The sequence below is a fragment of the Pteronotus mesoamericanus genome, unplaced genomic scaffold, assembly GCF_021234165.1.
Source record: "Pteronotus mesoamericanus isolate MK-2021 breed Mesoamerican mustached bat unplaced genomic scaffold, CSHL_Meso_final scaffold_21, whole genome shotgun sequence".
Lineage (NCBI taxonomy): Eukaryota > Metazoa > Chordata > Mammalia > Chiroptera > Mormoopidae > Pteronotus > Pteronotus mesoamericanus.
Genome location: NW_026555310.1, coordinates 2,667,988 through 2,683,773, shown reverse-complemented (window position 1 = coordinate 2,683,773; position 15,786 = coordinate 2,667,988). Strand labels below are relative to the sequence as shown.

General features: G+C 48.3%; 1 protein-coding gene across 1 annotated transcript; it reads right to left on the bottom strand.

Moving 5' to 3' along the window:
* Positions 1-2,871: 2,871 nt before the first annotated feature.
* Positions 2,872-14,612, bottom strand: KRT77 (keratin 77). The gene is made up of 10 exons (XM_054591076.1): positions 14,311-14,612; positions 13,934-14,235; positions 9,065-9,279; positions 7,833-7,893; positions 7,196-7,291; positions 6,055-6,219; positions 4,461-4,586; positions 4,123-4,343; positions 3,634-3,668; positions 2,872-3,176 (listed from the first exon to the last, which is right to left on the bottom strand). The coding sequence occupies exons 1-10, from the start codon at positions 14,561-14,563 to the stop codon at positions 2,872-2,874; spliced, it is 1,779 nt and encodes a 592-aa protein (XP_054447051.1). The 5' UTR covers positions 14,564-14,612.
* Between the last annotated feature and the right edge of the window lie 1,174 nt (positions 14,613-15,786).

Genomic DNA, 15,786 nt, shown 5'->3' with positions numbered 1-15,786 from the left:
TTTTTCTCAGCCTTCATCACATGAATTCTTAGAGCAGCAAAGATGCAACATGCTGCCATACACAAATCCGCACCCATCCTTCACTTCCTCCCTCAACCTCCTGCCAAATGGTTAGCCAACCTCGGCTTGAAATGTGCTAACTCCCCATGTGGCCTCTCCCTCTCTCATCTTAGGATCAATACAATGGTGCTTTTTATATTGAGCCAAATCTACTGTGGTTCCCACCTGTCCATCTGGGTCACCAACAGGGGTCAACCCCCATTTGTTAGGGAAACTCTTCAAATCTTTGCAGTTATTCATCACATCCCCCTGCCCCCAAAGACTTCTCTTCTCCAGGACCATCCATTGTCCACATGTGGCCAGGTTTCTGATTCCCCATCACCTCCGTCTTAGCCACTGTCCTCTGAATGGGCTCCCATTTAGCAATATTCTCAGGGTGGTCTGACTACAGAAGAGACAAAGCAGGCTCTGCGCAGTATTCTCTTCTTGGCCCCAATGCCTATTTGTTCATGTGTTGCCACTGCCAACCAAACACTCTAAATCATGTTTATACCTGTCTTCCTGTCCTTATCCTCATGCCCTTGGTCATGGACTTCAAGTGTAGGAATTGCATGTCTGCTCCCCCTCCTTCTCTTCAGGCAGCCCCCTGCCCACCTTTCCCTTTCCCAGCCCCTCCCCCACAGGTCTGCCACCAAGACAGATGAGATGGAGAGAAACTTTTAAGAGAGAATGTAGGGGTGTGCCTGAGAACACAATGTCTTATTAATATGAGTGGCAGTGATATTTCAGTGAGTCTCATATCCAACTTCCATGTAATTCCTTCAGGGAGTGAGAAAGTAGGTCACATCTTTTATGTGACTTCTCTACACAGACTCAGAAATATCAGGTAGAATGAGGTGATAGTTTAACTTGCTCCATTCTTGAATTTCTGCATCTATGCTTCCCTGCGGGGCATCAGTGAAAGGCAACACTCATGCCCATGACCCCTGCAGGGTTGATGGCTCAGCCTCTTCTCTCCCCAGATCAGTTTTTCCTGTGAGGCTGCCCCCTCTGACTCACACACATTCCCCTTCTCTTATCTTTGAGTCTCTGAGCAGACTGTCCAGAGGCCCCTTTCCCGACTTCCTGCCCACACCTGCCCTGACTTTGTTCCTCAGCTCTGTTCCACTTTCCAGCCCTCCAGGAATCTGTGGGGTTGTCCCTTCCCCAGCATTGGCACCTGTTGCAGGTCCCATTGCACCTGCTGTGCTGGGCACATGTTCTGATTTCTCCTGCCTCTGAACCTTCCCCTCCCCCATATCATTTTGCTTGTAAGCATCCTTCAGATTTAGAAATATGTTCATTCAGCATTGCATTTTCAGTGCCTAGTCCACTGCCTGCCGCACATTAAGAGCTAAATAAATGCCTGTTGAACAAATGTCAAATTGACTTTTGAATGATCAGTCACTTTAAGGATTAATAAGATTGTGTCTGCAGGTTTTTCAAGATCGTGTATTACTTGTGCAATAAAAAAAATAATAAATTTTACTTCCCAAATATGAATAATTTCAGAGGTCTGCAGAACTTAAAGAAGAAATAACTAATCTGCTGGCCAAAAAGCAGTTTAAGATCACAGAAAAGTTTATTGTAGAAACACCTTCAACCAGGAAATGATGATGTCACAGCAGTCCCCAAGGGACCCACACAGGGCATATGAGATACTCCACGAGAATCACAAACTTGGACATTGTGTTAGGACTCAGCAAGCAAATGAAAGTGACTCCAGACCTTAGAGGCAAAGCCACCTTCCCTCTCTCAAAGTCCATTAGTTGACCAATACTTTCCCTTTCTTGTTCCCTTCAGTACATCTGAAGCATCTTATGTAAGGTCAAAAATAAAGAATCAAATTGTCACAGTGCTCAGTCACAGAGAACGGAAGCCAGAAGGGACTTTGCAGTCTGCGAAAGAGCGTTAAGCTACCTTGCAAGCAAAAAACATCTTGCATCCTGGTTCAGATTAAACTTCCCAAGACCCAAGTCTGAGCCTCAAACTCCTCAGGCCTTGGGCAGTTGGAAAGAGCAGAGCTTGGGCACTTGTCCAGCCTGTTGGACAATTCTCAGGAAGGCTGCTATGGAGCAGGTCCCAGAAAGGGCCAGGCTTCCAAAGAATGGAGCTGGTAGGAGGGGCAGGACAGAACAGAACTTGATTTCTTGTCCATCAACTCCTCCATTTGCTGCTCACTACAGTCCTCTCTGTGGACAAAAACTTGGGTTTTCTGAAATACTCCCACCCGGGACCGTTAATCTTGGGGGTGGTGCTTCTTGAGACAGAAATTCAGAATCAGGTCCAGATATGACTTATGGATGTCTGATGTGGGCAGCCAATCCACGCTTTCCATCAATATGACAGTGTGAGGCTACAGACCAAGAAGAAGGAATTGGTCCCTGGCAGGGGGACAAGCTAGCTTGCCTTGTCATCCCCCACTCACCAAAAGCCTCATTTTGTGGGTCCCTGAGGAATGGATTCTTGTTCCCAGGGCAGCCCAGGGACAGGAAAGGGAGCTTGAGACTGAGAAACCTGGTGTTTTTGACATGTTTTCCATTATCCACCTTGTAGATGCTCTTTACCCCATAGCTAACCTGGACTCTGGGCCTGCCCGGGGAAAGAGCCTGCTAGGTGGAGTCTGAGTCGAGAATGTGAGTGGCTGTGTTCTGACCGTCAGCTGGGGTCCTCCATAGATAGATGTGCTGTTCGCTGTGACCCACCTGCTTCCCCATCTAGAGTGGACTTTATTGACCAAACTGCTGAGACCCATCAGGGAAAGGTAAGTGAGAGAGGATGAGAAGGGCGTGGGGAAGGGAACAGGAGCGAAGGTCATGGAGACCTTCGTCTCTACTCCACGATATGCTTGTGGGAGGTGTTGGTAGAAGTTTGGATAATCTGCAGTTTGGAGGAGCGGCCGCTTTTGCTCCCTGACTTGCTGCTGCCTTTGCTGTTCTCTCCGTAGTTTCCGCCACTACTGCTCCCATAACCACCTCCACTGCCCCCTCCAGAACCCCCGCCACCCCCACGGGAGCTGCCACTGCCCCTGCTGTCTCCTCCTCCGCCTCCGCTGCCTCTGCTGCCCCCGTAACCTCCAGAGCCTCGGCCACCGCCGCCTCCTGAGCCGCTGAGAGACATCTGGCTGCTATGCACAGCTGTGAGGGAGAGAACAGCCCAGATAGGGGTCAGAAGGAAGGGTTTGAGGGGGTCATCTCCTGGGGGGTGCCTCCCCACCGCCTGCCTGCAGCCACCCTCAGGACAGCCACCCACGTGCTCCATCACTGATGGCATCTGACTTCAGAAAGATATATTGGGTGAAAGTATTCCCATTTCCAAAGTATTCTTCATATACAAAGGGACGTGAGGGCACATTTTCATTATTGACAGACCCTAATGAGTTCTAAGCAGTGCTGGGTATTAGGGATTGAAGAGCTAAAATCACAATTTATTTCAACGAATTTCTCCAGGCTTTGCAGTTGTATTTGCTCATTTGTGCTCATTGTGTGGGACTGGAAACCAAAATTCCCAGTGCCAGCTGGCTGCTGGGCAGCCCTGCTGTGCCCTCCCTCCCCTTAGCACCAACCAGCCCAGGTCCAGGACTCCAGTACTTACAGATGCTCACGTGACTCTGCAGCTCTCCCGACATCCTGTAAAACCAAAGTACACACATAAGCCACACCTGCAAAGCCCAAACGAAGGCATGCAGCAGCCTGGAGACATCAGGAGCAGAGATGTCCTGTGGGAAGTAAGAGCTGTCCCCAAGTTTTGTTATGCATGGGAAAGGTGTGTGGATGGGCAGAGAGGTCAAGGGACCTGTGGGGCCAAAAGGGATTTTAAGCATTTTCTGGAAGTTTTTTAGCATTGGGGGTCACCACCTGGCTGCAGTGGCTTGGGTTGGGATACAGAAACATTCTGCTTAGAGGCAGGAGAATGATGACAATGACCCTGCCAAATCATACAGCCTCTGCTTCTGACTTGAATGTTTCTGTTCATCCTGGGCTACAGATCTTCCCAGAAAATCTGGGGTGGTCTTCTCTCCAAATATGCAGCCCCACTGCTCCAGCAGTACAACCTGCACCTTGGCCCCAAAGCATGGCCTACCTGCTCTCCTCGCCCTCCAGCAGCCTGCGATAGGTGGCAATCTCCACATCCAAGGACAGCTTGGCCCCCAGCAGCTCCTGGTAGTCACGCAGCAGCCGGGCCAGGCGCTCCTTGGACTGCTGCAGGGCCTCCTCCAGGTCCTGCAGCTTCTGTGCTGCATCTTGAAGGGTCCGATCTCCTTTTTCCTCTGCATCTGAAATGACCCCGTGCATCTGGTCAACCTGCTCAGGAGATGGTCACAGAGAAGAAGTGTGCAAAGGTTAAGTATCAGGATAGGTCCAGAAGGGCATCATGGGAGGTGGAGTATCTGGTCAGCCCACCCTGAGCACCCATCTCACCTGCTTCTTGACATTGCTGATCTCAGCTTGCAGCCTCTGGATGGTGCGGTTGAGCTCTGCAATTTCCATCTTGCTGTTCCTCAGATCGTCTCCATGTCTTCCCACTGTAAGCTGGAGTTCCTGGTACTGAGGGGCAAAGGCAGTGTCATGGTCAGCCTGCTGCTTATCATGAGCCCCTCCAGGAGGGAGTGGACCTACCTTCCCAGACCCTACCCAAGAACGTTGTCCCCTGGGAAAGTTCCCAGACTCCCCGCACCTCCCCCGCCCCGCCACACACACACACTCACAGCTATACTAAACCTCCCTCATCTGAGCTGTGACCACACACACACACACAAGCACACACACGCAACCACACATCCCCCCAGGCCCTCGCCCCCCAGCCTTCCTCATTTCCACCAGTGTCTGGGCCAGCCCTACATTCTAGACAGATAAACCTGCTTCTTGATGCCCTTTTTACCTCCTTCTTCCCATATCTAAGCCTTCACATTGGTCCTTACCCACAGTGGGACCCTTATCACTTTTTCTACTGTGATATATTTCTTCCTACCCTTTTCCAGAATGATTTCCCTAGCAGTCAGGCCCTCATCTCCTCAGGGACCCTCAACGTACTCAATGTTTATTCGCATTTTCCTTTCTCTCTCCTTTTTCACGTCCTCACAGCCCTAGCAATAAGAACTCTACCTACAGGCTATGGCTCTGAAGGAAGCAATGGGAGGGCTGGCTCAAGGGAATCTCTGCTTCTGATGTTTTCACTATTGGCCATTTATCTCTTCAGTCTGATGCTGAAATCCATGCCATTCAGAACAGCTACCAACAGGACAGTGGGACAGAGCCCAGCAAGATTGGAGTTCGCCACAAGTAATCTATCCACAAAGCAGATCGGAAGTCCCAGTTGCTCAGAATTTAGTAACTGGCCTTTGACCCTTAACTACAGAGCCTTCACCCTTCAAAAAGTTTCAGGTTAATTTATGTTAAAGTAACCAAAGATGTACCCAAAGACTTAACTACAAAGATGTTTATCTGAAAGCGAGGGCCTGCTCTTAACCTGGACACCACACTGCTATTAAACATGATCTAGCATATTTAATATCACAGAACGTCATTCAAAGTGATAAGTAAAAGAGAAAAGTACAAAACTATATTTTTAAAAATCTCATTATGAAAAAATAAGAATAAAACTGTTATAATGGTTGATAGATGGCATACCTGAGTTTTATTACATTCTGTCCCTGCCACTTACTAGCCACGAGACCTTAGAGAAATGAGGTAATCTCATACTCTATTATATGTAAAATAGGGATTATGGCATCCTTTTCTCATAGAGTTGTTGCAAGGACTAAATGTAATAATATATGTAAAGCACTTAGTGCAATGTCTGGCACATATGAGTTTTCAATAAATATTAGCTACAAAGAACTGGTAGAAATATGCTGACATATTAATATTGGTAGAGGGAGGTGAGTCATCTTTGTCTGTAATTTCTAAGTTTTCTGTAAAAAACACATTTTTCTTCAGAAATAAGAGACAATACAAGTTCCGGGAGGTATGTTAAGTTTGGTATTGGCGCGGGCAGTGGGGCAGCAGGGCTCACCTTGCTCTGGTACAGCGCCTCGGCCTCCTCCTTGCTCCTCTGGGCGATCTCCTCATACTGGGCCTGCACGGCTTTGATGATGCTGTCCAGGTCCAGGGAGCGGTTATTGTCCATGGACACGATGACATTGGTCTCACTGATATAGGTCTGCATATTGGACAGCTCCTGCAAGGCATGGACCACAGGCTGACTCCTTCTACTGTTCACCTGGGGCCTCAGTTTCCCTATTCTGTCTCCTCAAGGCTCTCTGGGAAAGCCAGAAGCTTGAGCCCAATGGGATTCCCAGGGGAAAGGTCTTTGAATTGTTGCTGTATACTGAGAGATACTTAACTAAAGGTAAAGGCACCCAGGCCTAGCCTCCAGGGAGATGAAGGAGCCTGAACTCAGAGCCCTGGTGGACGTCACTTACTCATCACACCACTCTTGTGCCCTTATGTCTGCCTTACTCTGGCTTGGGCACCACCATGAGCTGGGCCCTCTGACAGGCAGACTTGCTCCTTGAAAGCACAGGGACTCTCGAGGCAATAGAAAAGATCCCATATGTGCGGTCACTCACACTAACTTTTGAGCCTGGACTTGACCTTGACTACTTGGGTAACTGAGCAAGTGATTTCATCTCTCAGTGCCTCAGCTTTCATCTGTATAATGGAAATACCCAGGACATAGTTAATATCCTAGCACAGCATCTGGCCAAGAGCAGCGCTCCCATGTTAGGCATGGGTGACTGCAGGACCAGGGGTGGTAAGAGCATGTTATTCCTCACCACTGCTGTCCCAGTCACCTTCATTCCCTTTGAGATCCACAGTGTCCTCTCCCATGGGGTTCCCTAGCAGCCCCATTGACTTCCCAGCGCTATTGAATATTTCTGGTTGGTTTTGTCCCTGAATGTCCTGGGTGTTAACCTCATTTCCCAGACAGAAATGGGACCACCTTCACCTTCTCCTAACTCAGGACTTTCTCTGCCTCCCCCTCTGCTGTGCACACACCCAGGAATCCTAAGCACTAGGGGTTAAGAGGATGGTTGAGATGACTGGGGGGAGAATTCCCTAATGGACATTGTTTCATTTTAGGCTGCCCCCTGTCTTAAAGCCCGTATGCCTTATGAAGTGTGAGAAAAGACAAGGGTTGCTCATGAACTCACCATCTCAAATAAATGTTTCAGGAAATTGACCTCTCCCAACAGAACATCCACCTTGGACTGGAGGTCTGCTTTCTGTAGGTAAGCAGCATCCACATCCTGAACAGCAAACAACGATAGTCTGACTTTTTTGTCCAGGTGTTGCCTGCCACCAGCTGATTGGGTGGCCAAGGCAAGTGGCAAAGCTTCTCTGGGTTTATTTCCTTGCCTGCAAAATTTCCTCACCTCATTCAAATAAGGGACCTGCAAAGCCAGGGACCTAGCTTTCCTGGCCAGAAGGAAGTGTGACACCAAGCTCTTCATCTTGGTCATTCACACACAGCACCTCAGGTCCCTCCCTTGTCCCTCCCCAAGCCCCAAGGTCATACATAAATGACATTCAAAAGCTGTCAGTTAATTTAATTTCACTTGCAGAGCACTAGAGAGATTAAAAACTCCAGGATTCCTGAAGATCCACATTGGCATCACTTTCAGGCTTTCCCCTTTGGTGTAAGAGTCCCAGCATTTGGGCAACACACTCAACAGTCCAACCCCCAAGGTCACCCTGTCCATCTCTCAGTGACACCACATCCCACAGGATTTCCTCACTCTGCTCAGCCTCGGGGCCCACAGTCCCTCTTGGGACACCTCCATGCCTCACCTTCTTCAGGATGACAAACTCATTCTCATTGTTGGTCCTCTGGTTGATTTCTTGCTCGTATCTGTGGGGGGAAGGTAAGAAACAGACAGGCTGCAGCGGCTGACCTTGGCTCCTTGGGAATTCTCCCTGTGTAGGGAGGTTCAGAATTCCTTAAATGCTTACTGTCCTGGACTTTAACCCCTGTCAGGGCCTGCCCCTCTCACTGACAGGCAGCTCACACTAGCTCTTGGTGCTCCAGGTCAACAAAGGAGACCATGACCCAAGGTGGAAAACCTAGGGCCACATAGAACACCCCCAGAGTCCATTTTTATTTGTAAATTGGTCAGGCCCAATCATTTTTTGAATTAAGAACTTTAAGTAACCACTTTTACTAAATTTTTTTATAGAGAAAAAGTTTCACCTATGATTCTGCCGCTGCCCCAACACCTTCACTGTGAATTTCATTTCTCCCTTTCCACTCACACACACTTGACTCTCTACTGGCCCAACACAGTAAGCTTGTCAAGGTGAGGTTAAAAGCAGCTCCCTGTACTGCCAGCATGGGGAGGGAGAGGCCGCTCTGCTGTCTGCAGGGTGCGGAGCAGCCAATATATAATTAAACAAGTCCTGTTACCCCTACTATTATTATTAATAACTAGTGCATACAGAGTGCTTAGTGGGTACAGACACAGCCTAAGAACTTACTAAGAATAACTTTATCTAAACCAGTGGATTTCAAAGTGTGGTCGCCCATCTCCCAGCATTGCCATCACTTGGAAGTATTAGAAATGCAAGCACTCCAGCCCCATCCCATACTTACCTGATCGATCTGATTTTAACAAGCTGATACACACTAAAGTTTGAGAGCTACAACCTACCCCTCACAGCAATCCAGCAAGGAGGGTACTTACTACCCGCCCCCACCTTCATTAATGTGAAAACTAAAGGCTTAGACAGATGGACTTGCAGGCAGCCAGAAAGGAGCAAAGCCCACACCGGAACTGAGGCTTTTCTGCCTCCAACATCCATGGAACTAGTGTGCCCCATCCCAACAATCGAGAGCTGACTGGCAATACCAGAGCTACTGTGAACAAAACAGTGCCCCTGCAATTGTGCAGTGCAGAGCCCGCATAGCTGTACCTGTGGCCCCGCTCCACCCCTTACAAAATAACACTGAAGCAGAATGTCTTCCCCATGAATCAGTTCCCTGCCATGCTTCCTCCCTGAGTGCGTTGTCCCCCGGGGTGCCTCACTTGTTCCTGTAGTCCTCTACAATATCCCGCATGCTTATGATCTCCGAGTTCTGGCGCATCTGCTCTGCATTGAGGAAGTCCACCTGTTTCTTCAGCCCACTGATGTAGCTCTCCAAGATGGGCTCCAGGTTGTTGGTCCGAGTCGACGTGTTTATCTGCTGCAGGAGCTCCCATTTTGTTTGTAGCACCTGATTCTGCTGCTCCAGGAATCGCACCTAAGAGCAAGAGACCTTCAAGTTTACCCCAGGTCATGGGTCTGAGAAGCACCCCCATGAGGAGGAGGATGGGCATCCCTCTAGCATGTCCAAAACTCAGAGTCAGGATGGGCCCTTGGGACCAAGACACATGAGCACAGTGTGGTTGCTGATGGTTGACCAACGGCTATAAAGTCAATTAGCCTAACATTAACACTGAGCTAACTCTGGTGTTAAAGGTAAATTCCTCCAACCCAGCCCCTTGTTGCCTTTAGCCACCCACATTTATACCATAGAGCTGTCACTGTCCCCTCAGTGTGTCTGTGCCAACAAGAGGAAATGGCAATCAGGCACCTGAAACATTGGTCATCCCAGGCACATTCCTCTTTGTGGTTGAAATGCTTTGTTGTGTGATTGAAGAGCAAGGAAAATAAGAGGAGGGAAGGAACAATTTGGCTTAGAGTATCAACTGATTTCTGAGCCCAGTTGCCTGGGCACCCCTATCACCTCTACTGTCTGCTAGTGTGTTTTTTAGGAAGGTCACCTCTTTAAATGATTTTACAATCCAGATAGAATTTTAAAAGTAAGTGTTCTTATTTTTTCATGTTGTGTAATGCATTCCAAGGTCCCAAAGTCAGGACTTTGGGGTTGTCTAGTGTTCGGGAACCACTGAGATTGCTATTTCCTTACTTCACACTGAGAATCAAAAGTGGATATCGTCCTATATTCTCAGCATGTCTTTCCCAAAACTGTGAACACAAAGGTCAGGTACAGGGTCCAGAGAGCTGGCTGGCTGTACAGACTAAGTGCATGGACTGTCCTTTGCATGATCATAATCAGCCCTCACCTTTCCTCTGCCAGCTGCCCACAGATGGGTCTTCCCTTCCCATATCTTAGGTGAAGACCACAGGTGCCTCTGAACTTTGCTCAGGTGAGCACACACTTCCTCTCTAGAATCTGTCGAGGAGCTGTCTATGGGAACAAGTCCATTGCTTGTGCTGTCAGAAGAGAACCCTAAAGACACCCCCCACAATATGGCACTAAGGCGCGTGCCCAGAATCCCCAGCCCTTGAGACTGCCCATCTGAGGGTCCAGCCCTTGTTAACACCCTTTGGGTTCTGACTCTAGGCTGAAAAACATGCGCAGAGAACACTTTCTCGCGGCTTATTTTTGTTTGACTTATCAGAGCCAGAGATAAGCAAACCAGCTCTCACAAGTTTGTCAGCACAGTTCATAACACCCCTGGGAGAAATTTCTGCCACCTGGCCTATTTTAACTCAGGCGGCACTCCCAGGGAGTGGAGGAATCTATTGAACACTTATTCACAGACCTGTGCTCCACGTTGTGGGGACCAAAAGGAAGAATTGTATGGTCCCACAGGGAATCCCCACGTCAAACAATGAGGGTGCAGTCGGACAAGTCTGGGTGCTTTGGGCTTAGCCTGAGTCCCCTTGAGTCAAAGAAACCATGGTTCTCATTAGGCCCCCCAATCTGCAAAAACAGAGATTGGCTTTGGGGAGGCAATTTTAATGGGATTTAACTAGAAAGATCATTGAAAGTCATTGCGGGTTTTCCGCAGGATTCCCAAAACACTTCTGGGCTGTGTACTTCACCAGCAATACTCAGGGGAAGCTTGACTGACATTCAGCATCATACTGAGCTAAACATCTTACTAGAAAAAACACACCACACTCAACCTCTTGTGCCCCTGTCCCTCCTGTTCATGACACTCCAGCCACAGAGATCTCCTGGTGCCGCCAGCAGTCCAGATCTCCCCAACTCTTTGCCTGGCTAACTCATATTCACACTTTAGATCTCAACCAAAGTGGCAACCAGCCCCTGGTATCTCCCCTTCGTCAGCCTTGGTTTTCACCCATGATATCTCTCATGATTTGTAGTCTTTTGGTGTTGTTTTAGCATGTCCCTCTCTGCTAGGAGTAAGCCCCATGAAGGCAGGTCCATGTTTGCTTTGTTGTCCAGTGGACACAGATGCTAAGACCCATGGACACACAGTGCCCAGTCCAGAGAAAACAGTTCATAAGCATCACGGACTAATGAAATACTAAGGGCTTTGGAATTGCCTGGCATGGAGGATTCAAGATCAGTTGAACAAAATCAAGCCAGTGTTTCCATGGGAAGAGCTGGACTTCCCTTTTTCCCCTAAGGACCCTGTCCCTTATAATTAGTTCTAAAAGAAGCCCTTGTCTCCATTCCTACTCTCTGAGAGGCAAGCCTGAACCATAAAGGGCTGACTCAATTTTTCATTCAACACAGATGTATTAAGCAATTGTCATGTGCTAGGCACTGTTCTGGGTGCTGGAGATTCAATAATGAACAAAACAGACAAAATTTCTGCTCTCCAGGAGTTTACATTCTATTCAGAAAAAAACTGTAAAGAAAGGCAAAATAGCCCCAGTCAGGTGGCTCCGTTGTTTGGAGCATCATTCTGTACACCAAAAGGTTGTGAGTTCAATCCTTGGTCATGGCACATGCCTAGGTTGCATGTTCGATCCCTGGTTGGGGCACATACGGGAGGCAACTAATTGATGCTTCTCTCTCACATCTCTCCCCCCCACCAAAAAAAAAATCAATAAATATGTATGTCCTTTGATGCCAACTTAAAAAAAATAAAGTAAAAATAAAAATAAAAGAAATGCAAAATATACAGGGTGTCAAATGACTGTAGGGTCTATGGAGGAAAGTAACACAAGTATGGTGGGTAGGGATGCTGAGATGGGAGTGCTACTTCAAATACGGAGATCTGAGAAGGCCTCTCTGAGACAGTGGCGTCCGAGCCAAGACCTGAGGGGGAGGCCAGCCCACTCTTTGGAGAGAGGAGTTCCAAGCAGAGAAAATAGCAAGTGCAAAGGCCCTGAGGCAGGACCATGCTTGGGGTGCTGGAGGAGGCAAGAATGCAATAGTGTGCTCGTAAGCAAGAGGGAAGCAGAAGAGGAGGTAGAGAGGGAGCACAGGCTACTGCAGACAGTAAGTTCGTACCCTGAGGAGCTAAATTCCAGCCCTTACTCTGTTACTAAAACTTGCAGCTTGAGAATTGTTTCATGTGGTGGTGGTAATAGTGCCTGATTCTCACGAATGCAAGCTAGGGGTTAACAGCAGCTGTGAGTTGGAGGGCCAGATTATATAGGACCTTATAGGATCTTGATTTTTATTCTAAATGATACAAGAAGCCAACAGAGGAGTGATGTGATATTTTTAAGGAATGGCTCTCATGTCATGCTAAGAATAGGCTGGATGGAGTTAAGGGTGGAAGCAAAAGGACCAGCTCTCCCTTCTAGCTAGGTCAAAGCCCTCCTGGATAAGAATTCTCTCCTCATGGTCACCACAGGCCATGTCCTTGAGAAGGACAAGAAGCCACAGTTTCTTGCATGTTGGCCTCTGCCTGAAGTCCTAACAGATATCCTATTAATGGCAGGAACTGCAGCCAAATGAGTCTCAGGAGATCAATTGCCAGCACCTGTGGTCATTTCACTGACCCCTCCCCCAACCCACTTTTGTCCTTGCCCCTCCCTTGGTCTACACTTGACCTCCCAATGGTGTCTCCTTCACCTGTCACCTCCTTGCTCCAGTCAAACACTCCCAGGCCTTTGCCTGTGCCTGAGGTGTGATGATATTCAACCAAATTTCCCATCCAAGGTGATCAGAAATAGCCAGAAGCATTCTACTCTGTTAAACTCCTTTTTGGCTATCTACGGGCCTCAACACTCTTACTGCTCCTCCCACAAGTCACACACTCTATCCCACCCCCAGCATTTACCCAGATATCAGAGGCCGGGTATACAACCCAAAGCTGGTCTTTGGCCATGGCTACTCTGCTGTCAGACCACCAGTCAAGCTCTGGCCTCAACACAGAACTCCCGCGAGGACTGAGGGAAAGTCACTGAGAATCCAGGGTGTTTCCTCCTACATCTCTGGGGCAGAAAACCTTTTGGGGATCCTACAGTAGCCACCATGGCTCCACCTCTGGACAAAAGGAAATGCAGGAAGAAGGTATTTACTGTAGGTCTTCCACTAGGCTCTGCTTGGTGATTCGGGCCCGGGCCAGACTTAATCTAAGGTTTAATCAGGGAACTAGGGAGAAGGGCCTCAACAGCTTCATCTGGCCCGTTCTTGGCTCTCAAGGAACTAAAATGAGGAACTCAGATAGAATTCTACTTAGTATGCTGTTGACATTAGCCCCCAGCCATACTCACCAGTGTGTTCACCTAGGCTCTACTACAGCTCTTTGAGGACAGGGAGTCACCTTGTGGTACATTGTCTGGCATATAATAGATGCTTAGTAAATGTCTATGGGATGGATAAGGGGATGGATGGATGGATGGATGGATGAATGGAAGGAAGGAATGATGGATGGATGCAAAGTGACTAATGATGAATGAGAATGCAGTTACTATACCATGTATTTTAACTATTGGGTATTTTCACACCTCTTATGTGTTTCCCTGCCAAAAGGAAAATAGAGGCAAATTCCCTCATTATGTTAAACTGAGGCCTAAATGAGGTAAATGCTTTTTTAAGGTCCCAGGACATACATGTCTAGGAGTGACTGTCACCACCAAACTGAGACAGCACAACGTGGTGAGAGACAGCAGGGCTCAGGGCCCTCTCCGTCACCCGGTCAGGGACCAGTGACACTGCCTGCCCCTGAGGCACTCACCTTGTCAATGAAGGCGGCAAACTTGTTGTTGAGAACCATGATCTGCTCCCGCTCCCGGGTCTTGATCCTTTGAATTTCAGGGTCCACTTCCAGGTCAAGTGGTTGTAGGAGGCTCTGGTTAATAGTCACCTCTTGGATGCCCCCCCGGGGACAAGAAAAACCAAAGCCCCCAAGTGCAAAATTGCTACCCCCAAAACCACCTCCTCCATAGCCACCACCTCCAAAGCCACCACCCCCAAAGGCACCACCTCCAAAGCCACCACCTCTAGATCCACCGCCCCCAAAACCACCAAAAGCGCCACCTCCAAAACCGCCACCTCCGGAGCTACTGCCCCTAAAGTTTCTGGGCCCTCCACATCCCCCTCCCACTCTCCCACCCTGGCAGAGACCACTGGTGCTTCTCTCCACTAGGTTCACTGAGATACTTTTACTGCCACCAAGATTGTACAGGCTCTGGGAGCCAAATCCTCTTACGTGGCTGCCATACCCTCCACCGCCACACCTCCCTCGGGCCTGACACACAGACACCACGGCACACCTCCCACCACCAGAGCCTGCGGAAGAGCCAAGGCCATAAGCCCGCTTGCTCCTTGAGCTAAACGCCGACTGAGAGCTAAACTGGCGGCTCATGGTTGCTGGAACATCCGGGCAAGCAGACAAGAAGAGCCCAGCTGGAAGGAGGCAGAGGCCAGGGCAGGAAGGAGCAAGACTCCTTTGCAAGTGATCTGGCTCAGCCTCTATATATACACACAAGCATTACCTGGGCGGGGCACTTTCCTGGTCCTGGCAGCGGAGTATTTATGTTTACTTCGCCTGCCAGCACCATCTGTTTCAAATCTCACACCTATGAGTTGCAGAAATCACAGTGCAGACAAACTTCCCCAACTTGATCATTTATCATTCATCTCTCTCCATTTAGAGATCAGAGTACAGTAATCTCTCAGGATTGAGTTGCTGGAAACTCCTCTACAATATCACCCCAAATTATTAGTTGATATCTTCTGAAGAAACTTCACCATTGAGTTGCTTATTTTGAGGATGTGCCCAGGAGATCTGGGGCAAAGTTAGGGGATGTCTAGCCACCTTGGGACCACAGCGGGGACAAGGGTGAAGTCGTCTGCTACCACAGAATTATGGCGGGGCAAAAGTTTTGTCCCCACCCCTTGCTCCTTCCCGGTCATTGTTATCATTGCCATGCACACTCCAAATTTTAATCACATGAAACATGGTATTGTGGTCACTGAGTGCAAGTGAAAGCCAGGGGATTCTGTCCAAGGCTGCACACATTTTGCTGGACACATTACTGCTTCTCTCTACACCTCAGGCTCCTCACATACAAGACAGATGAGGTCCCGTAGCATTAAAGGTCTGTGATTGTAGACTCACTGAGCATCCACCAGGCAGGACCTATCATTGTCTTCCAGACCAAAAGACAAACTCTCCTGAAACCTCTCCTGTTCTTTTCAATTCCAATCTATTACAGACCAATGCTTTTGCAAAAGAAAGTAAAAATGAATTACCTTTAAAGAGAGATTTTTTTGAAGATATATAAAATATAAGCCTCAATCATTTATTTTAGATTCAACAAACATAAAATTATTCTATTGCAAAAAGGGGGGAAATAATTAATTTCCTAAGTACTTATCCTCAAAGTCTGTATTTATCTCCTCTCAAACTAGTAACAAAGTTCCCTGGACCAGCGCTGGTGTGCAGGCCCCTGTCCTGAGAAGCACTGACCCAGAGAGCAAGCAGGGGGTGAAGTTCATTACAGGCATCAGAGTCAGCCAACAAAAATGTGTGTTTGCCCTCTGGACTCAAATAAATGGTAGCTATCATCCAAAACTTGATGATGA